Source organism: Gadus chalcogrammus, chromosome 14 (assembly GCF_026213295.1).
Source record: "Gadus chalcogrammus isolate NIFS_2021 chromosome 14, NIFS_Gcha_1.0, whole genome shotgun sequence".
NCBI classification, from domain to species: domain Eukaryota; kingdom Metazoa; phylum Chordata; class Actinopteri; order Gadiformes; family Gadidae; genus Gadus; species Gadus chalcogrammus.
Window position 1 is genome coordinate 24,459,374 of NC_079425.1, and position 23,440 is coordinate 24,482,813.

Here is a 23,440-nt window from a genome sequence, read left to right on the forward strand (position 1 = left end):
ATTCTCGGCACTGGCAATGGCGGTGGTGTGCTATTTCTTTTTGTCGGATGGCTATGAGCTCTGGGACCCTGATCCAAATAAAGCCATTGAAAGCTGCTCAGAGTGGAGTCTTCTCTTATTGCTCTAGCAACACAGACACATTTCTGAATTCCCAAGGTGCCATTACTGGCTAATACAGTCATTATAACTGGCTTGGGAATGTGCAGAGTCTAGGGTTTTTAGGCAGGATTCCATTTGACTCGAGGATAGAATAATTGTGTTACATTACACATGTAAGTAAAAGGAAAAGGGTTTATTTAATGTGTTTATTTTCATTCAACCAAACGATGGTTAAGTTGGCATTTCATAATCAAACATGAACCATATTTTCCATTTAAGATGTAATGTGGTGGAACAGAATGTGTTTGTGTTGCTACAGCCTCAGAATGCATGCAAAAAAATAAAAATAAATCATGGATTTCGATTTAAATCCGAGATGGACATCAATGTAGTCAAACTTCTGGACAAGAACACACCACAAAACGATATTATCCAATTAGGAAGCTTCAGGTCACCGCAAGGCTGTTACTAAGGCCTGTGGTCTGTGGCCTCCCTTTGACTTTACATTAGCTCACTGCTTGTCGTGTCCTACATGTTTTGATTCGCGGGTCTTACAGAGTGTGTCGGATCTCCAGCGCTCCCATATCGTTTGGAGTTCTCATATACAGCCGAGGAGACGAGAACAAACTGTCCAGCCGTTCAATCTATGTAAATAAATGTAAAAAAAAATGCAAAACTACTGAGCATTGACTCAAATATCAGAGTATTTTTCACCGGGCTGCTGACTGTATTAAACAAATGACTCGGACTGCAGTGGGAGAGTGAAAGAACGCAGTATACAGAGCAGAGGTTATTGTCTAATTTAAATCCTGGCTGTCTTCCCAGAATTGGACCACATTCCAATTTGTGACTGTGTTGCTTGGCGCTGGCCTGACACGGGCCTGGCTGCGTGCACTCTGGGGGCCGGTCTCCAGAAAGTGCCTTGCTCAACTCTGACGTTCCCCAGGTACGGGGGGGAGCTGTACTGTATGGCACGACGGGGGGGACGGGGCGAACGAGATGAGACTATGAGAAGCACAGGCAGGGCCTGGCATGTTCCTGCCTGGGTGTGATTCCCGCACGTGCCTTCCTTATCCTAACCCGCCCCTCTTCCGGAAGTTTTTGAGATAACGTAGGTATGCTCATTACGCCCGGGTGTTGCACCCATATCCACGCGTCGAGAGAGCATGTGCATCACACTGCCGAAGCTGCTTCTGCTGCTGCATTACTTCTGGGTTCCAAAATATAGCGGCAGCTGGGAAAGACGCCTGTGTGTGTGCACCAATCACGGTGAGCAGTATCTTTGGAAAAGCAATTAGCAGTTTCAAGCGTCCTCGCTCCGTCCCGCTATTGTCCGTTCGTCTGGGTGATTGACAGCCCACCAGGCCACCATTAGCCATGCTGATGGCCACGCCTTTGGAAACGCTGTGGGTCGTTCTGGCCGTGTGTTTTTTTTTATTTCTGTGACCCCGAGCCACTATAGCTAAGTGTTTCACTCATGTTTTAACAGTGGTTAAACTCTCTAAATGTCATTTTAACATTTCCCCTACTTCAAGCGCATGGCGTGATTAAAAATCACAAGCCCCCCCCCCCCGAAATAATTACAAACACTACAGCTTTTCGTTTTCTATCCGCTTTGTAATCCCTATCATCGCGGTGACATTCGAGAAAAAGGGACTTTGCACAAAAGCAAAGACATGCTACAGATCTGCTTAGTCATAACAGGAGAGGAAGAAGGAACGGTTCCATTCGTCAGTGCGCAGCTCCAGGACGCAGTTCAAAGGCTCGGTAAGTGACAGGCTGTCGGGGCTACTGAGTCATGGTGTGGTTCTAAGTGCTTCTTTGTTTTCAATAGGCTTGACTACTGAAACATTGGAAATAGGTAAAGAGCATGCAACCAAAATCATGTTTGTTTGTGTCTGACGCTGATCCAGGAATGTTCCCAAATCCAGGAACATTATGAGAGTTATCCAGGGGGTTGGAAGACCAAATAATATCCAAGTGTGCTGCTTATTAGTGTGGTATAAGCATAAATAAAAGGTATTATTTAAGGAATTCGAAAACACGTTAGACTTAATTACGCCTTAATCACATTCTCAAGGCATAGAGTCATTTAGTTTGCGGTTCTGTTTTTACTATTTTAAAACAGTCGTTATACTAGTTATTTTGTTTGCGTGGAAACGTAGACCCCTCTCATTTAATTGCATCGTAACTTAAGCGTTAAGACACCACAGAGCACGCAGTTGAAAACAAAGCAAAGCAAAACTTTGCTGACGTATTTTGGGGTGTTTTGGGCCTTGACCCCTGCTAATACCTTGAGGGGAAGTTTCACCTCTAATGCCTTAAACTGGAACACAAGCAAAGCCCCCCCACTCCACCACCCCCTCCATTACTTGTCATTTGTCTTTGTGGAACTCCAGCAACCTCATTCCAGAAATAACATGCCAAAGGCACACACGTTTCCACCGCTGTACAGACAAACACAAGCTGTTGGTGTTTGCAGGCAGGTATACGGAGATAAATGTTAACGTTGAGCCACTGAAGTTATACTGTAACTTGGTGTTGACCCTTCGGTAAGAGATTCAAGGTGCATAACATCCATTTAATGAATCTCATTATAATCTGTGTATATGATTGACGTTAATATGCAAGAGGTTTAATTAATAGGGGATTATTAATGTGTGTATAAAAGTCAATGTCTTGGGAGCATACCTAAATAAACATAATTCAGAATCTAGGTCTTGTTTTACTCTGGGGGCGAAGAAACAACACACTGCATCTCGTTACGTTTAAGACGCTGTTGAGGAAAGACTTGTTAGAGAGCATATTACCAAAAGAGAAATAAACAGCTGTAGAAAATCTGCTGAATCAAATCATTATTCTGCAAATAATTATCAAAATAAAGTCTGATTCAGATAGGGGTCGCTATTCCTCTATGACATTCAGCTTTAAAACTGAGATGAGATGAAATAATTCCCACTGTCAACCTGTCTTCTGCTAATTTACCTGCAGCCAGGATAGGAGAAACGGTGGCCACATCGGTGGAGTTGATCTCTCTATTCATCTCCCCTAAACACATTGACCCAATTAGCCTGTGTTCCAACACTTTTTTTCACTGTTAGCCTTTTCTATACCTTATAAAAAACCATGAAATATCAGTTCATGCCCGTTTTAAATCACGCTGCATTATGTTATCAAAGCTACACCGAAACATAGATGGCAACAATAGCATGTCTGTATCCAAATCTGCCGCATCTGAAATATTCCCCATCATGATTTAACGTGACTGATTGGCCATTGGGAGGCAGGCTCGGGGATATCACTTCAGAGGCCTGTAATTGAGCGGATTTCACTTGGGAGAAGGTTTTCTGCTGATAACCACACACACATTCTATTTTTAATACACACTTATTTTTGTAGCTGTGCCAGTGCACATCAAAATTATGATGCTTGCAAAAAAAATCGCACTATATAGGCCAGTTCATGCTCTGCCTGTCATTCCCTTTAAAAATGCTAATCCATATCATATTTAATAGCACGCTTTTCCACACTACCCCCTCTCTGCAGCCGGGAAGGAAATATTTGCCTGTTTGGCCTGGTCAGTGCAAAGTTGTCAGATCCAGAAACTCACAAGATAAGGAAACACAATTGGCCCCACGGTTGCCATGGCGCCCTCTGACACAATAGTACAATATTAACATTCTGCATCTAAGAAGGTTACTTCTTCCAATCGTATGTGTATTTTTGTGGTTATTTGTTCATTGTACTGATTGTTGAAGTATCCTGAGTTCATTGCCTTATATTGCGATGCATTGGGCGGTAATGGCATCATATGATGGCCTCTGTTTATGAAGGCAAAATTAATATCCTTATTTATTAATCCTTACTTTTCATTTGTGTTCCTTGGCCCTCGGACAATTTACTTTTACCAACAACTGATTGAACAGTTTTAATAGCCAGTGGTAATCAATGTCCTTGTGTTTTGCTGAACGTTATTTGCATAAAGATCAATGAGGTGATTAAGACGAGAGCGAAACACACCGCCAGTTGAACTATTTGGTGTCGGACCAGACTGCCGATATTAAGAGCTGAAAGGTGACCATTACATCATACTGAACACGAGGCAGCTGCTCCCAGTCATCAACTAAAGAGGAAAATTGGCAGTCGATGTTATGTTTCATTTGTCCATTCCAGGTACATCACCGCTGAGGCTTCTAGAATTCTCTGGGCATTCATCAGCTGTACCATTTAGTTCTGTTAAAAGCTTGCAGTGCTTATGCGCTGGACTGAAGGGTTTTAGAAGAACAAGGAACATTAATAGTTACTTCTGCGATAACCGGGCCTGTGAACTGCTGATGGGGCTCATCTAGGGCTGATGGGATTTTTCTGTTTTGACTGCAGAGAGGGGAGGCTTGTGTCAAGGGAAGGGACCAATAATCTATAGGGGCGAGAGGCACTGTCAGGTGCCCTGATAGAACGCACAAGTCTTCCTAATGCTACTGCGCTGCACCTTCTGCAACTAAAAAGATCTCCGTTATTGCTGTTATTGTTAACAGAAATGTTTACATCCGTATAACCTTATTAAACACAGTAGCTCAGTTGGTCTTTGGTATGATTAGTGTGGACATTTACCAAGGATTGTTTACATTCTGTTACATTGTGTATTAATATTTAAAACAAACAAGAACAGCGGTTACATGCTATATGTTTGTATGTGTCAAGGCGGGCGATATATGTCCACCGAAACGTAATCCTTCTGAACATTATGTCCTTGTGAAATACATAGCATGAATCCCCATGAAGGAAAAAGATAAAAAGCCATCAGATAATGGCCAATAAAAAAATATCTTCCATGCTAATCCCATAAGGGTAATTATGACATCCATACCGGTCTGCTATTATGCTGACATTATACTGCTGCCAAGAAAAGTGCTCAAGGCAGACAGGGACACTGTGACACAAAACACAAAGACTTATTTACACTTTAAATCTCATTCATTATGGACGACACAACAAAAAAAGGGCAGAAAAACAAACATAAAGCTGTTATTTTTCCAAAACACTCGACCGGGGCTCTGGGGGGATGATTTGTCATTGTTTTTCACCGCTAGCTCACCTACACTTAAAACATGATCCTTCTGGATTTTAATTAAGCACCATGGGGCCTCCCATGGGATCGGGAGAACCTTGGCAAAGAAAGTCCCATTGATTTATGCACTACTTTGTTGTTTCTGCTTGACACTCAACTCAACTATTAGGACGCCCTGGTGATGAATCTCCTGACAGGGAAACAGTTCCGGTTTTTTGATAAAAATGCAATTGGTAATTGGGTGCATTATGTTCCTAGTCAAACATGTCTGAAATGCAATCCTGGAAAAACAGCCGGCTCAAATCGGTAAATAAGCCTATTGAAATCTGTTGCAGCTCTCTCACATGCAAATTCAACACATATGTCGATTGCATAGCGGTGGTAAAGGGAGACAGGTGTACACAAGCTTCCCCGGACTTTTTAATTAGTCGCCGACAGAATCCACCACACTAATTAAAGAGTAGACGCACCTGATTAAGCCTTGACACGGGCCTCTCTGACCTCCCTTTAGTTAGAAGCAATGTTCACGTTGTGTGTGGCTTGCACTAACACACAAACAACAGCAACAGTAGCAAACTGATAGGAGTTTATCAGCGTCAAGAGTTTCTGGTTCTACAACTCTTAGATGGTTTATGCTCATGTTCTAAACCTCCGAACTCTTTGAGATGTTAAAATGTAAATCGTATCAGAGGTAGAGGCCGAGTGCCTGTGGATTATCACCCATCAGCCTAAGTTTCGAAAGTCAAAGTGACAAATTCCAAGGAATGATGAACTGCGATGAGATAGAAATGGTCCGACACAAAAAACATGGAGTACAAATTAACTATCCACAATCTGCCTTCCAGAAGAAAGCAGCGTTACTGAAGATTGGGTCATGTAGCAAAAAGGCCCTATGGCTTTCACAATCCCCCCCATGTGATGCAATAAACGCTCTTCTTGGGATATCATTTCAATGCAATACATGTTTTACACAACAAGAAGATTAATAAGCACATGGTATATTTGATACATTTAATCTGTCAAGTGTGAGCATTATCCAGGGGTTAGAAAGGCAAAATAATATTCATGTTTGTGCTGCTTATTACTGTGGTATATGCTCATGAGAAGTATCAATAAAAGGTATTAATCAAGGTATTCACGTTTAGGTATGTCATCCTTAAAGAGCCATAATCACATTCTCAAGGTATAATGTCAATTATTTTGCGGTTGTGTCCTCACTTTTTTAAAACAATCGTTCTACGCGTTTCTTTGTTTGAGTGGAAACGTACACCACTCTCCAATTATATTACATCTTTACTTAAAATTGACGACACATCTTCTGCCTCCACCTCATTTGAAATCAGAAAGGGATCTCAAGCTGCAGATCAACCGCCATCGCTCCATCCCGAGCCCTGTTCCCAGCCACGGGGAGGCCTGGCGTGGGGCTCCTTGTGACGGATATGCACCGGCGTGCAGTGGGAGTCTCCGAGCGATGGGGGGAACTGTGGACTCGCCGCGATTAACTTGTGGAACTGCTGAAGGTCAGCGCCGCTGAGCGGAGCAGCCACGAGCTTTCATAAACCCATGCAGCGTATCATTATTTTCCAAGTGTTTCATTATGGACGGTTAACCTTGGCTAACTCTGAGCTAACACTTTAATCAACTGCCTCCAATGCTTCTGATACCATGTAGTCGCTCAGCTTTGCTTTTATCAGCAGGAGGAAATAAAGGGGCAGGGAGCTGTGTGCTGCTGGATCTTTATTTAAGCGGTGCTGTGAGGGGAAGGACTGTCAATAAGAGCGCAGGAACGGGCCCACAGTCAGCCCTGTCCGCAGTGCTCTCTTGTTCCACGTGACTCCACTCAACATCTGCATAAACCTGTTTTCATATTTATTTTCCTAGCAGAGCGGGCACACACTGACCTTCCCCCTCTCCTCTGAGAAAGCTTCTTCTATCTAGACCATGAATACATTTGAGTATTCCACTTCCACTTTATAACGGCCAATTATGTTTAAACATCGGCTTTTGTTAATTGGTTGATTTTCTGGGCAAAGCACAGGGACAACAAAACAACCGAGAGAACAGATATCAAGAGCAATGTTACTTTTTCGTTAAGCTTTCATCGGCGCGCTGGCCGGGAAAAAAGCTCCAAAGGATTGCGTTTTGCAGCAATAACACACGTTTTGTTCAGACTGATGCAGGAACAACAAAAGGTATCTAAAGGTTTCACTTCTGACAGAAAGAAAACCCCAATGCGTCTATTGACGAGCTGATATGATGGGCTTCGCGGCATTCAGAGTCCTCTCAGCATTCAGCCCGGCGCTACAAAGCAGATAGCGTCAGTCAGACACCCACTCAAGGCCCCTGTCTAGTGTCTACAGTGTTGATGAGCTGTTCAACAGAAGATGTATGGAACTGAACAACAATGTCGTTTTCTGAATGTAAGGAGAAGACTTGAGAGATGTAAAAGAAGAAACTGTCTTTTTTGCAATTTTCCGTATCATTAGACGTGAACCATGAATATAAGTTAATTAATACTGCGTTCTTGCAAACTACAGATTGTAGTTAGCAACATATTTTAATACACTATCCAGTTCAGTATTCAGAGATAATAGTGTGTGTGTGTGTGTGTGTTTGGGGTGTGTAGGGGTGCGTGTGAACATGCGTTTGGCCCCCATTGTCTAGGCTTGTTTAACCAGTCTGAGTGATATTTGCACACCTGCCGCCATTGTCAACCCTTAAAGTTTGACAGGGAGCCACACGGCCCGGTTGGACGGTGTGATGGCGCTGATCAGATCAACGACTATTACCTTTTGGTTATCGGACGCTACAAGGAGGAAAGAGAGATTTGTATTCCTGCACCTTACACAGAGCACATAATTACTTGTATAAATACAATCGCGCTTAGGGAATTTGTCGATATATGATTATTAAAGCAGTTGAGGGCCTAGCCAGGAAAGTATTTTCATTTGAAAAAGAAAATATTGTTGTGTGCTTTCAAAAGTAATTTATCCTTGTGTGGCCAACAATGGTCCGTTGAGTTACATACAAGAATACATTTCTTATTATAGAATACATGCTTTTCTAATAACCACTTTAACATAATAGCTGAACACATTAAGGCAGGCAATGATTATTGAAGGAACAAACCAGGAAGTATTGACCAATCATTTTCAATTCATTTTTTCCATTTTATGAGTCAACGAGGCTAATGCTGTATGAGATCCAGCAAAATACAATCTGATTCATATCGTTCACGATGGGAGAAAAAATAATAATGTGGGTTGTATATATTGAGGCATATGCTTCTAAGAACTGTTTAATAAGCATATTTCCAGGAAAAAGTCCCTTGTATGAGATTTCACTTGATTTCCCATTTGGGCTATACTGAATATGTATCCCCACAAATGACTCAAGAAGTATCTAATAAATGACAAAAGGTAATTCAAATGTACATCTACATAATCTTTTATTATTAATCAGATGATGGAGGAAAGGTTGTTGGATTCATTTAAAATGAACAGCATATGACATTTAAGAACAAAAGGCACTAGATAATGTTAGGTTAAGGTGAGGATAAGGTTGATTAAACTGCTAAATATTCAGAACAAGATCTCTGGTCCTGAATGAATCTTGAAACCATTACGTCATGAGGATAATAATTAAGGATGGAGGGATTTTGGTTTGAACTGTCGAAACATAAAACTGTCCTTTTAAAGGTTAGAAGCTCTGTTTATTTTAGTAGACAGAACACACTGGGTTGTGTTATATCCTATGTCTATCATGTATATACAAACCTTTACTCTATCATTAAGTCTAAGGATCAGAAATGCTGACATAACCATTGCTGCAGTGACATACATCATATATGCATTCTGTTTATAGTTGCAAAAAGCACACATTATGACCAATAAAGCAGCGCATGGAATATTTCAATGGGGCATTTGAGTTGTGATGACATAACCGTTCTTGTTGCAACCTGCAATACTGCAAAACTTCAGTGTGCGTTTGCTGAACTGGAAGCCCAGTCTTGTATTTAATGACTTTCTTTAAACCAACAGAAGCACACAGGAAAGAAAAAAAAGAAAAAACCTTTATCGTAGTTATGTTTTTTACATAGCGACCGCAGAGTGTTTAAAGTGATATGGAACATACTATAGCATCCACGTTTTACCAGATGTTCGTATAAGTCAGACTTCTTGGCTCCGTATAGATTCGGAGCCTATAGCCACTGGAACCTCTTTAAAATACAGCAACAGCAGAAGTGGAACAAATTTAGTATGGCTTCATTTGTTCATTTGGAGTGGGTGTTTGTGTACATGGATGTGTGTGCCATGTGTGAGAATGTTTGGACTATATGCATGCGCGCATTGATCTGTGGTGGCTAGCATGGTAATCTGGGGCCAACCCAGATCTCAAACCTTGGTTGGTTAAATTTGACAGAAGCAATCGTCATAAGAGTAAGAGCGGTTTCCGTAAACATAGTAAACTTTCCAATATCCATCCAACATTAGGTTAGGTCAGGTAACAATTGGTAACCAAAGTGACATCGAGGGTACAATGCAAATGTCCAGTTTGGTGTTGATTTTTGATTGAATGAGCACAATCAACACGCACGTCAAGATCTGCGTCCGGGTTTGCATGTCATCGAACAACACACTGGGATAGCATCTTGGATTGGGCGGTCTTAAAATAACACTGTGATCTCAAAGGGAAATAGGTGTCTTACTAAATCAACCAAGCAATGTCCGTGACATTGGGGGAGATTCTGAGAAGCTCATTGGCTGTTCACTTCCTGGAACGGGGAGGGGTAGGGTGAAGGGGGGGGGGGGGCAGACTAAGACAACCTGTTAGGTTAACACCCCCCCACCCCCAGCCAGCCCAGCCCTCCACCATTTAAAGTAGTGTTTGGATATGTTTAGATTGCGTGTGATGAAATGGCACCAGCTGTGTACACTGGAGAGACGCGCACAGCCCTCCACTCGCGTCTTAACCCCGTCAGTACCGACCGACCGAAGACACCGGGAGACAGAGCCCAAGGGGGGGGGGGGGCAGCACAGTCAACCAGAAGGCGCAAACGATTCAGGAATATGTAGCAGTGATGCAACATACCAAGTATCCTTTCTCTCGTTTTCTTCTGGTTCCTTAATGACTCGTTTAGTGCTCCTCCACGGTGCGATTGGGGCATGATAAACAGCCAGGTCCATGTTTGATGTGTTGTTTGGTTACTTTAGACTCAGCTCTGCACGTCTTGGTGTTCTCACACAGCCCTGTGATAGCTGTGGCTTAATCATTGTGCCAGCTGAGACGGTGGAGCCGCCCCCTACCTGATCATCGCTTTTACAACACACTTAGTCTTCCTCATCACAGATGAGTGGCTAATAAAATCTAAAGTAGATGTTTAATACATCCTCAAGGGGAACTTTATCTGTGTCCATTCGTGGAGAAATCAAAGTCTCTGGCCCACAGGCTTTCATAATCATTTATAAAAGCAATCTTTTTCAAGAGGGTAATATCTTGCTAGATGAGGCATTGAGTTAACCTCATATATAATATACTTGTTCTTACTTTTTTCCACATGTGGATAAATCCCATAATCAACAACACCTATTAAAGGTTATATGCTGTATAGTATTGTTGAATGACAATACTATACACACGACAATGTCGTATTTGAATGCACATACAAAAGTATATTTTTGCCACTTATTCCGTTTGCCTTCTTTCTAATTGGTTTACACAAGCATGACAGAAAGTCCCGGAGCACTGCAAACATAAAGCTTTGTGGAAGTGTTAGGAACAGTGATATAAACTTGTGGAAGGCCGTGGGAACTTGTAAAAACACATGAGGATGACAGACTCGATGATCCTCAGATTGCCTCCCAGATTGAGATCAACAAAACATCCCAAAAAGATGGACACCACCAAAGAGCGTTACGATGTCGGGGACGGTGTTGTTCTTAGTTTCATGAGGTAGCCTTTCTGTCTGCCTGTCTTTTCCAATCCACTAATTCCGTCTGATCTCCCTCAATTCATCAGCAATTGGTCCAAGTGTGCTGAGACGTTAAAACTATTGCCCCAAGCTATTTCTAATCTTGAATATAAATGATCAAACATGTTTAATATTTCAGTTTCGAAACCACCTCATGATTAGACAAGAACTGACTCCCCCAGCTCAATGATACACCTGAAAATAGTTTCTAACAGCTCATATCAACAGCTTGCTGCCTTGACAGTGATACATTGACAGTTTAATTTTCCAGACGTCTGGCCTATAAATCTAAAACCGGGGACTTCATCTAAAACTATAGTGCCTTTTGTTTCCAAGCGCTACTTTCGATAGCTCTGTTACCTGCGCAGTGCAAACTAAATTAAATGTATCACAACAAAAAGACAAGAGCGAAAGCCCCAGGGAAATGAGAGGCGCCCTGCAAAACCCTTGGTTTGCATATGGGCAGGATGAACTCTATTATAGCTACTGCAAGCTCCATCCATTCCTCCTAAGCATAATACACTCTGATGACACGATTCTCTCCTGTGCCGTCCTTGTTCCTTCATGTTAGTGTCCAAAACTGGCAGCTTCATTAGTTGTAACCATAGTACCTAATTAGCTTTGTGCCACTCATGTGAACACTCCGGTAAACGTTGGGAGAATCGGGGATGTTTAAAAGGCCTGTCTCCTTGCACGCTGTCATTGAAAATACTGTTTGTAATTTCCTGGACCGATCTGTGCTGGATACAGCTTTGGCAGAACTGCATAAGCTAGTGACTCTTGTAATTACTTCCGGAATATCAATAATCGAATGGATGATAAGAGGAGTGCTGCTTCACCTCTCTGGATCACATCCTCAGCGTGAGAGATGTCCTAGAGGAAGTGGTGGCCCATGCCATGTTGATATCCTACAAAAGCCCTGAAATAATCCACATTATGAAGAAGCAGCGGTAACATGTTGCGAGTGGCATGGGGTGTATGTCTTACCACCTACCCTACTTAATGCATATTAGGAGAGACACTGGCTTCTCCTCGACTACATCACACTACAGCACCAACAGCACCACCAGCACCCACCTCCCCGCTCCAGCCTCACCAGTGTTTCTCTCATGCAGCAGCAATAGCATGTCAGCCAATCACAGGCACACGTGGAGCGCGGTGTGCTTGGAGCAATGATCTGGCCCGCTATTAGATTGTGATTAAATTCTTACAGCGCTGGAAAGTGATGCTGTTTGGATCTCCGTGTGAGCTGATGAAGACATGATGAAACTGGGCACATATTGAGAATAGGTATCCACACACGACAAGAGGTGATGAAACAGCCCGATGAGCTGAGAAACTCACTGTTAGAGAGCAGGGGAAAGAGAAGGAACACAATTGTGTGTGTGTGTGTGTGTGTGTGTGTGTGTGTGTGTGTGTGTGTGTGTGTGTGTGTGTGTGTGTGTGTGTGTGTGTGTGTGTGTGTGTGTGTGTGTGTGTGTGTGCGCGCGCGCGTGTGTGTGTGTGTGTGTGTGTGTGTGTGTGTGTGTGCGTGTGTATTTGTGTGTGTGCGTGGGGGGGTGTGTGTCTTAGGGGATTGGAAGGGGTGGGGGTCACTACTGCTATTGTTGATTAACTTTTGCATCACTCTCGGTTCAAATATATGTCAACTGTTTAAACCAAAGCACTGTTGTGAAAGCCGGAGCCTTAGATTTAGAAAAAGTCAAGTGAACTTAATTGAAAACCAAAAAGGCCGACGGAAAGTAATGTGCGACATGTTATTACCAAGTTTACCATTGTTTAGAAATATGGACTCTAATATGGACTATAAATCATAGTAAAACCAAGCGCTGGTGTAATTTGTCATCATGGGGGCGGGATTTGTTTTCTGCGATTTTCTCACATTGTAATTGTTCTGTTACAATTACTCACCACTGATACTAATTGCTCGTTTCGATTGTGCACAGGGTGTCGTTACAACGGCCAGCCACTGATCTTGCAGAACACGACAATGTGAAGCCAACAGCGCCTATCTCCCCGGTTAACACCCCAGTGGTGAACAGTTTAGTAGTGCACTAATACAGACACATTTCGCACTATAATCTGAATAGTTTACTAAAGCACTACTACAGATACACAATGTGAATAGTTGACAAATGCACTATAACAGACACACTGAGTTCGAGCAGCGCATCAGGTACAATGTGCACCAGAACATGTTTGTATTGCGTTGGTGATTTTGACAACTACTTTTTTATTTTTTGTGCAAAAGTCAAAAAAAGACATCATGGTAACTAATATTTAATAAGGCACAAAAAAGTCGAGGCAGCAAAGAAAATAGGCTACGTTTCGCTTGGTGACACACAGGTATTAACTTGATGTGCGCACATGATTTAAACCCAAACAGAAACGTGTCTCACCTTATTGAAGTTGTAGTACCCCAAACAGTGGGCAAAATCCAGGTTCTGTGGGTCTCCTGGAATAGAATTCCCTCCAGCCGTCGGATAAAACCTTACATCCATGGTGCCTCGGGGGGGAAGCGAACCTATTCTAAACAGAGCTCAGTTTGTTTCTACCCTTTTTTACAATCCGGGGAGCGAAACCGGCCGCAGCTTTCTGAGGAAAGGAGAGATGGGAAGCGTTGTGGTGATAGAGGACGCACGTCAAACGTCGTGCCGCTGTGGGTTCTAAGTTGTTCTCCTCCACCTTCTTACACCTTGCTCGGGCGCTTCATCGCTCAGGAACACGCGTGGAGGTCGGACGGGCTCCAAGCTGTACCTCAAGGGGCATCAGATCTTCGCAGGAGCCGATGTGTGTGTCCATGCATTGAGGAGCAGCTGCTGCTGTGTACAAAGAAGACACGCGTCGGCTGGCCGGGAGTAGGTCCACCTCTCTTCCTCCGAGCAGATTGAGGAGAAGGAACGATTAAAACTGGGATGATGGTGATGGCGCGTCTATCCCGCAGTGTCCATGGATCTATTCTGCAGGACGCGCGTACTGGTGATCCCTCGTTTCCCGCAGAAGTTTCTTCCCAAAACTCATAAAAGTATTAGGGCACGTAGATTGGACAGCCAAAGTCGAGTTCAGCGGTCTGTTGCAGCATCTACTGTTTGTTGAAATCTAATGTTTGTTGTGCTTTGCAAGTTGTAGCACAAACAGCACGTATCAAATGATGCACAATTAGTAAGATAGCACTTTGTTGTTGAGCCTCTCGCTGCGCGCACCGGGATGTGGAACAAGGCGAAGTGTGCGGAGCGCCAGACCACGCCCCAAACACGTTAGGCTACACCCACTTCACGCAGCAGGGAAAAAAATATAACACTTCGTTTGTTCAAACCAACAGTTAGTTTGATTAGTGTTTTGATACCTCTGCTATGGAAGCCAACACAATGGACGAAGCTTATTAACATTATTGTATTTTTATCAATAATAATAATAATAATAATAACAGTAATACAATTAATAATAATATGATTAATAATCATAATATAATTAATTAATGAACAATTAATAATAATATTCCATCAATATTATTATAGTAACAAGAATAATAATAGTTAGTTATAATCCTAATCCTTATCCTTAATATTATTATTGTTGGTATTATTGTTATTATTATAAACGACACACATAGTACACATATTAACCCCTAATTACCAAACGAAGTCAGTGGTGATAGTAAGCTATAAACATCGTTTGTACCAGAACGGTTTTGGGTGGTTAATTCTTTCATTAAAGGAATTCATTGAAAGTGATTCATTATCATTAGTCTTTATAGGCATGCATCTGAAAGACTACAGCGCTGCATGCTAGCCTGCTCTTTCTCCCAGCGCCTTGATCAGGGAGAAGCATCTCCCTTCCCACAGACAGCTCCCAAACCGAGTCAGAAGCGCGGCCAGATTGGGCAAGTGTTCCTCTTGGCCGGCTCCTGAAACCCCAATCCTCTGGGTGACGGAGAGACACAGATCAGGGATGTTTTCAAGCAAACATTATTCTCCTCATGGCAACCAAGGTTGAAGAGAGCCTAGCACAGAATGTGGTCTGGTGCGGAAAATAAAAGGGGATATTATTCACAGTTTAAAAAGCCAAATAAAAATCCCATTGCTGTGCGGTAAAAGAGAAAAGAAATGTGTTGAATTCAGTTGCCCCCCCTGAAGAGTTTTCCAGAATGAAAAGTTGATCTCTCGCCTTCCAAGGTTATGAGTGCATGCCTATTGAGTCGGACACATGTCAGCATCGATGGAGCGCTTTGTCACTCACACGACTGCTGGGGCGAGGGAGCAGCACAACAGATGAACATTGATCCACAAGCCAATGCTAAAATGCTATCATCTATCTTGTCAGGAGGATTCGCAGAAGTGAAACTCTCCCTGGCACCTCGTAAGAACGTAACACACTTCACAAATTGGGGCGTTGGGGGGGTGAGGGAGGTAAGTGTGAGCGTTGAGGATTTGGTTGTCTGCACTAAACGCTGTTTCCTTAACCTTTGCGTCCAGCACTTGTGTGTGAGTTCAGAGTTCACTTGGAAACCGATGCCTGGTAACGCGAGAGAAACTAGCAAAGCGATGTTCAATGGCCACCTCCTCATCCTTTAAAGCATTGGTCGCCAACCCGTCGATCGCGATCGACTGGTTGATCTTTGAGGCTTTCCATGTAGAACCCGAAAAAAAGAAAAGAAATACACAATATCCTATATTATGCATGATACATTTTCATTATAAGTTTTGCAAGCACATCTCTCACTCTCTGGAGGCCATTTACCAGGAGTTCAAAAAGTATATAGACGAAAACGGAATCCCCATTAATAAACTAGTTGCCATTACTGCTGATGGGGCCCTGGCAATGCGAGGTGTGCGGGCAGGTTTCATAGCACTGTGCCGTAATGACCCCAAATTTCCTGCATTCATGGATTATCACTGTTATCCATCAACAAGCCTTGTTTGGGAAAGTCTTGGACTTTTCCCATGTCATGACACTGGTGGTCAAACTGATAAACTCGATTAGAGCAATTATTAGACCCGCTTATTCAAGGAGTTATTGGATGAGCTCGATGACGCATACGGAGACCTGCTTCTCCACGCTGAAGTCCAGTGGTTGAGTCGCGGCAAAGTGTTTGCGATTTGTTGACTTGCTGCCTGAGATAAAGACTTTTTTGTCAACAAGGAACGAGGAGCACGAGGAACTGTCTGATGATGCGTGGCTACTGGATCTGGATTTTTTGACAGACCTAACGGCAAAACTTAACACACTCAAAAACGAGCTGCAGGGAAAAGACAGACACCTGCCCCACATGAGTAGCACAGTGAATGGGTTCAAGGCCAAGCTGGGTGTTTGGACCACACACCTAAAGAACAAGAGACTGACCCACTTCCCCAACTTGGAGAAAATGTCACACGCCATTAAAAATATATATTTTTTTAACCCTGAGCAGTACTGTGCCCAGCTGGACAAAGTGACAACTGAGAACAGGTAGCAGACGGATTCCAGCAGGTATTTGCTTTGCCAAGTGGAGATGACATGGAGATGGTTGATTTGCAAAATGATATAGTGCTGAAAAACAGATCAAGGGACAGTGACTTTTGGGGACTGGTCAGCAAAGAGAAGTGGCTTTATTTTTTGTTTTCAGTTAGTTTTGATTGATTGCATAAAAAAAAAAGCTGAGCAAAGAATTACATGTAATTCATACAATTAGACTCAATAAAAGGCCTTTAATTGGAAATACATTCTGCGCTGTCTGTTTTTTCTCAAGTCTTCAATAGGTAGATCTTGCCTTTCTCACAGGTCGAGGTCAGAGATCTTGGCCTTAAAAAGGTTGATGACCACTGCTTTAAAGCTTTCTTTAAAGTCGTTCAAAGCCTCACATTTGATACACTTTGATGAACGCAGGTCAGGAACACGTTGTCTGTTGCTTGTGGAATAGACAGGCTGATATTCTCTACCGTCCTGCAATCCGTGATTTCAAGAACAGTTTGTTCGGATGCTGATTAGGCATAATAATGCAGCATTTGCGGCCCAACACTGTGGGGGCTAACTAGTGCAATGATGAGGACACAGAGGGGCTGACGTTTAACCGGAGAACCAGGCTTTATTATCCTTTCCGTACAACTAACTACGGGGTTGGAGGAGTGCCCAAAACAAAAAGGGCGAATCCGAACACTGGCTTGCTGTTCCTGCCCCCTCTCCCAACTGGCCTATCAGGCTGAACTAGGGCAACTCCTTCCTCCCACAAACTCCCCATCAATCCCCCCCATAGTCCTGCTGGGTCGCTACACGGCCCTCCCCTCTAATTCCTCGTCCCTGAGGAAGAGAAAAAGAAAGAGACCCGGGAGTCGCCGTTCCCTCGGCGACCTCCTTACTCCACAATCCAACAGAGGAGTTCCTTTTCTTGCAGCCGTGTTCCTCGGCACCACAGCTCAAAAGTGGTGTCACCTCCTCCCCTTGAGGCACATTCTGTTGCTGTCTCGGTGGGGTCCTCCTGTGGCGAGGTGACCTGACCCACGCCCTGGGAGTCGTCACAGGGAAGGCGGGCTGATGATTCCCCCGGTATGGTGCCATCCTATCCCTGTGCAGGACGATTGTGCGGCCTCTGGGAGCCAGTCTGACTCTATACACAACCTTGCCAACTCTCAACCACATAGCAGGGGCCAACCCATTCGCTGCCAGCTTGGGACAACAGCCTTTTACCCTCTTAGGTCCATACACCCAGGCGAGGTCCCCAGCCTGGAAGTCCTGCCCCTTAGTGTGCATGTCATAGCATCGCTTCTGACGAACCCCTGCCTGCTGGGCCTGGTGTCTGGCGAATCGGTGGGCCTTTTCCAGGCGGTCCTGTAACTGGCATACTCCGGGCCAGCCATGGCTTCTGGTGCATCGGGCGGTCGTCCGTAGGCCAGCTCTGGCGGTGTTCTGAGCTCCCTGCCCAACATCAACAATGCAGGAGCAACATCAACCAATCACCGCGAATTGAGTGCGGTGCCGCAATTTTAACCAACTTTCCCACAAATTTGACCAATCAGTGGCGTGAACTGACGTCGACAAACAACCCGCCAATCCACAATCCGCCTTACTTCCATGTTTACTACTTGAAGCGATTCAAGCATTCATGCAGCATGTGAGCGTCCAACGTTTCACACTTGCTGAGAGTGCAATAATTGCGAAAGATTGCGTAAGAGGGTCAGCTTAGCTCAGGAGGTAGAGCAGTTTTCTTGAAACCGAAAGGTTGCTAGATCAATCCCCAGCTCCTCCTAGCTGAGTGTTGATGTGTCCCTGAGCAAGACACTTAACCCTAACTGCTCCTGACGAGCTGGCTGTCGCTTTGCATGGTTGACTCTGCCGTCGGTGTGTCAATGCGTGTATCAAACGATGTAAGTCGCTTTGGATAAAAACGTCTGCTAAATACCCTAATTGTAAAAGCCTGGTATTCTACATGAAAGCGAGGGGGAATTATTTTGCACTGCATGCAATGTTGTGGTGGACCATAAGCAAGAGATCTTCCATTGATAAGCATTTGCCACCGCGAAACAGAACTACAGAACTGCAGGCAGGACGTCAGACGACGAGGCAGATCACTATGACACAGGCTGTTGCATCCAAGTCAATTGCCAGCACGGAAAGAATCAAGAATCTATTATTCATAGGACCATTTCTCAATGTTTTTGTTCTTTTAATTAATGTTTTTTTCAGTAATAACTTAATACTTAACTAATTACTCAGGGAAAATTGCAGTAATAACTTCATATTTAACATCAGAAAAATCACAACTTTTATCGCAACTTTAATTTCCTCTCGCAATGTATTCGCAACCAAAACATTAAAAACACTGCAACTTTCATCGCAACTTTTTGGAAAAGCTCACGCAACAAAAGAGGGGTTGAGGAGTACAGCCAGTGGATTCTTGGACTGCAATCCAGCACGCCATGAGGATGAGGGGTAGTTACAGGTCCCAATCACTGTGATCTGGAGCGGTACTGAGGGCTATTTGGGCGCCTAAGGTCCGCATGAAGCGCTCCACAAACCTGTCGCTTTGAGGGTGAAGCGGGGTGGTTCTTGTCCGGATGCCAAGTTGGCTACACCTGGCGGTGAATACTTGTGATTCAAAATTCAGCCCTTGATCGGAGTGGAGCTCCGAGGGTGTTCCAAAGCGGCTGAACATTGCTTGCACCAAGGCTTCGGCCACGGTGGTGGCTTCTTGGTCAGGTAGTGGGTATGCTTCCATCCACTTTGTGAAGTAGTCGATGGCGACCAACACATACCGGTTCCCTCTGCTGGTACGGGGAAGTGGGCCCAACACATCGACTGCCACCCTGTCCATCGGTGCTCCGACACAGTGCTGCTGTAGAGGTGCACGGGACTGACCTTGGGGCCCTTTAGGAGCGGTATAGGAGTCGCAGTGGCGACAGTAGTCCTCAACATCTTTCCTGCTCTGGCCCCTGCCATAGCCATCTCAATGTCCAAAGTGACCTACTCCGGGGGATCCGTGGTGTGCCTCCAGCACTTTGTCCCGGAGGTCCTTTGGTACGACCACCTGCCAGCGTGGCTCTCCATTGGCTCCCCATCTTCCCAGGGCGGCCGGTTGTCTGTTTTCAGCCACCCCATGACCGTTTTAAGGTCAGGGTCCTCGGTTTGCAGTCCAGCCCAACCCCTAACATCATCGGGTAATAGAGCTCGACAGATCACCTCCCCTGTCTCTTGGTTAGCTGCCTCCTGTTCTTCTTCCCGTTTACAGTGGTGACAGTCTGGGGCACACGGTCAGCGGGAGAAGCTGTCTGCATTTGTGTGACTCTCAACGGCTCTGTGTTATATGGTGAACTGAATGGCCTGGAGTTGTTCGATCCCTCTGGCGACTTGTCCTTCAGGCTCTTTAAAGGACATGAGCCACCTAAAAGCAGCATGATCAGTGCGAATGGTGAATGGAAGGCCGCAGAGGATGTGCTTGAAATGGTTTACTGCATCAATCACTGCCAAAAGTTCCTTGCGCAAGACACAATAGTTCCTCCCCGACATAACCAAGGTATGACTGTGGTAAGCAACAACCCGCTCTCCGTCAGGGGTCAGCTGCGAGAGTACAGCGCCAAGGCCGGTGTTGCTAGCGTCCGTGTCAAGGATAAATGGCAACTCTGTGTTTGGTGCAGCTAGCACTGGATCCTTACATAAGGCCTGTTTAAGCTCATGGAAGGCTGCATTCTGTTGTGGTCCCCATTCGAACGGTGTGTCTTTGCGCATTACGACGAACATGGGGGCAGCTACAGTAGAGAACCCAGCCACAAAGTGCCTGTAATAGGATGCAAGTCCTAAGAACGATCTCAGCTGGTGGATGCTAGTGGGGGTAGGCCAATACATTTGGGTAAAATTCTGGTCTTCATGCATGTAGATTGTTTACCTCTCTCTCAGCGGCGCGTGGTTTGGCCATCGCGGTAACATGGAATGGGCTTTTCTTTACAAAATCGGGGACCTCAGTCAGCAAAGTGTCGAATGGTGAGTTAGACTTTTCTTCCTTTCTCTTTTCAGCTTGGCTTGAATCAGTTGGTTTTCTCATTGGTGTGTCCGGCGGAATGTATAGGTTAAAGAGGTCGGACTTTCCGATTCCACCTTCAGTCATCTCGGTCCTATGGTAGCAGCTAGCAGTGGTAGCCCGTAGTGTAGCATTTGCGGCCCGACACTGCAGGGGCTCACTGGCGCAATGATGAGGACACAGAGGGGCTGATGTTTAACCGGAGAACCAGGCTTAATTTTCCTTTCCGTACAACAAACTACAGAGTTGGAGGAGTGCCCAAAACAATTTGGCGAACCCGAACACTGGCTAGCTGTTCCCGCCCCCTCTCCCAACTGGCCTATCAGGCTGAACTAGGGCAACTCCTTCCCCCCACAAACTCCCCATCAATCCCCCCCATAGTCCTGCTGGGTTGCTACAATAATAATCAGCTGTGGTGCTTGTTTCTCTAAACAAAGAGACAGACCTAATCCGTATATTGCTAAAGTTCCTCAACCATACACTTACACACTGCATGCTTTTCAAAGTGTAATGAATCGATGAACGTAATAAAACGTATTCACTCAACGACCCCCTTTGTCCCGACGTGTGGAGTGTAGTTATTCAGCCTGGCCCCCACTGAAGACGGCGTGCCCTGCGTTGGCATTGGACATATGTGCAAGGCTAATCAATGACATACAGGGATTTAACTGCACCGGTGGACTGATAGATTATCCTCATCGCAACACTCCAGGTCCTTGCTCAGAGATGGTCAGACCTACATGGTGGGCTGCCAAGGAATCTACTCTACAATTTGGCTCGGGCATAATGCTTTTCTCAGGTTCCTGTTTGATAGCGATGGTCGGCACGCATAACAAACCAAAACACACATGTTTGCAAAACACATGCATGTGCACCCACCTCATCAACTCTCATTGACACTTGCCAATACAGAGACTATTACAAACACATGTAAACACTCTCACACACACACACGCAGACACGCACGCACGCGTGCACACACACACACACACACATACACACTCACTTATAACTAAGCACACGTACGCATAATTAGTGCAGCCACCTCATCAAATCTCAATCACACTTGCCTATCCAGAGACATATACACACACATATACACACTCACACAGTCACACACACATGCACGCACAAGCACATGCACACTCACACACATTCACACAGACACACACAAACGCATGCATGCATCGCACACGCACACACATTCACACAACAAAACACCACCTACACAATCATATCAGATCACTGTGCCATACTTCATTTCCAATTCCGTCTTGTTATTGGATGCTTGCCTCTGAATATCAAACATGAGTGAGATGTGGCCATTCGTTTGGCTGTTGTTATTGTTGTACTTTGGTTGGTTCCCTTTAATGTGTGTGTGTGCAGACAGTGATATGAATTAATTTCCTCTGTGATGGCTGGTTTCACTGTCTCAGCCAGATGTATTATACAACCCTGGGTCATTTCCGCCGGCGTGCGCAGCCGCCGCCGCCGCACTTTGCAAACCTGAAAACAAATTATCTTCTGTTGGCTCACATTCAGATTCAATTAAACCAGCGGCAGAGTAATTATAGATGGGGAAAAAAGAGTAATCCACGATAAATTAGGAATTAACCTAATAGTTTTAATTTATACTTTACCTTGGCGTAAGTGTTGGATTCGCTCAACGCATCACGGGTCTGGGAGTAGCTGCTGCTGCTGGCTGATTGGTCACTAGAAGGACTGGTGAAAGCCTCTATCTCTGCAAAGAAATTGTGATAAAATCATCCAAATGTGTTTCCGTGCCACCACAAGGTTTTTGTCAGGCTCTGGAACGTTTTGATTGCCATCGCAGCCAGCCAGGGAGAAAATACGAGTGCTCCAGCTAAATTGGGTGTTTAATTTGCAGGAAGCAGCTTGTGAAAGTCGCCCTTATCCCACGCTCCCACGTTTTCGGGATGCGATTTTTTTATTCAAAAATGTTTGTTTTCGTTTATTCAGACCTAATGGGGGAAAATAAGAAAAATAAAATAAATTATTTCATTCAACCTTTATTTAATCCGACAAGTCATTAAGAAAACACTCCTATTTACATTGGGGCCTGGAAAAAGAAGAATCATCTTGAGAAAGGGGGTAGGGGCCACACTGAAGAGTATTGGACCTACATATTTCTAACTTGCTTTTACTTCATACAGAAGCATCAAGCTTTTCTTCATCTACTGTTGAATAAATGATACATCAGTAAGCGTTTTTTTTTCTTGATTCCTTCTTTCATAAATTCTAAGATAAAAGACAAGTCAGAATCCCTCCAAAATATAGTTAGTATTGAAATAGATTTCTTATTTACCTCATCTAATCAGCCCCTTTTTCACCTTTAGTCCTCGAATCAATCTGGAACATATGCAGCTCAAATGGCAGGCTTGTTGTAGCTGTAATAAGCATTGATTTGCTATTCATTCAACCTTGTAAAATGCTTAATTAACATCCTATTCAACCCATTACGTTTGGCTTTTCGCTTCCATAGCAACGTCTGCCTGCCATTGTTATCAAGTGATATGATTTCATCTTCCTGCAATGATTAACTGGCCTAAGGAAGATAAATAATAACAGAGTGCATCAAGGCCAGCATGATGAGTTTCCAAACTTAAATCTTATAGATGATGAGTCTTACGGGATTCGTTAAATGCTATTCTGAATGGATAACAGCCAGGAATTCACATGTTATCTCAGTGAAGCGGTTATGGTCTCTCTTTTGGTACACACATTCACCAACTCCCCCTTGTCACAAGCAGGCACACACATACACACATATTCAACCTCATTCTATCATGCACAC

The 23,440-nt window shown here is 44.2% G+C and overlaps 1 protein-coding gene across 1 annotated transcript in view; it reads right to left on the bottom strand.

Moving 5' to 3' along the window:
- tox3 (TOX high mobility group box family member 3) overlaps positions 1-14,330 on the bottom strand; it is a 39,229-nt gene extending 24,899 nt beyond the window's left edge. The window contains exon 1 of the mRNA XM_056607624.1: positions 13,538-14,330. Within this exon, the coding sequence (XP_056463599.1) occupies positions 13,538-13,639 (102 nt within the window). The 5' untranslated portion in view covers positions 13,640-14,330. The remainder of the gene's footprint in view (positions 1-13,537) is intronic.
- Positions 14,331-23,440: the final 9,110 nt, after the last annotated feature.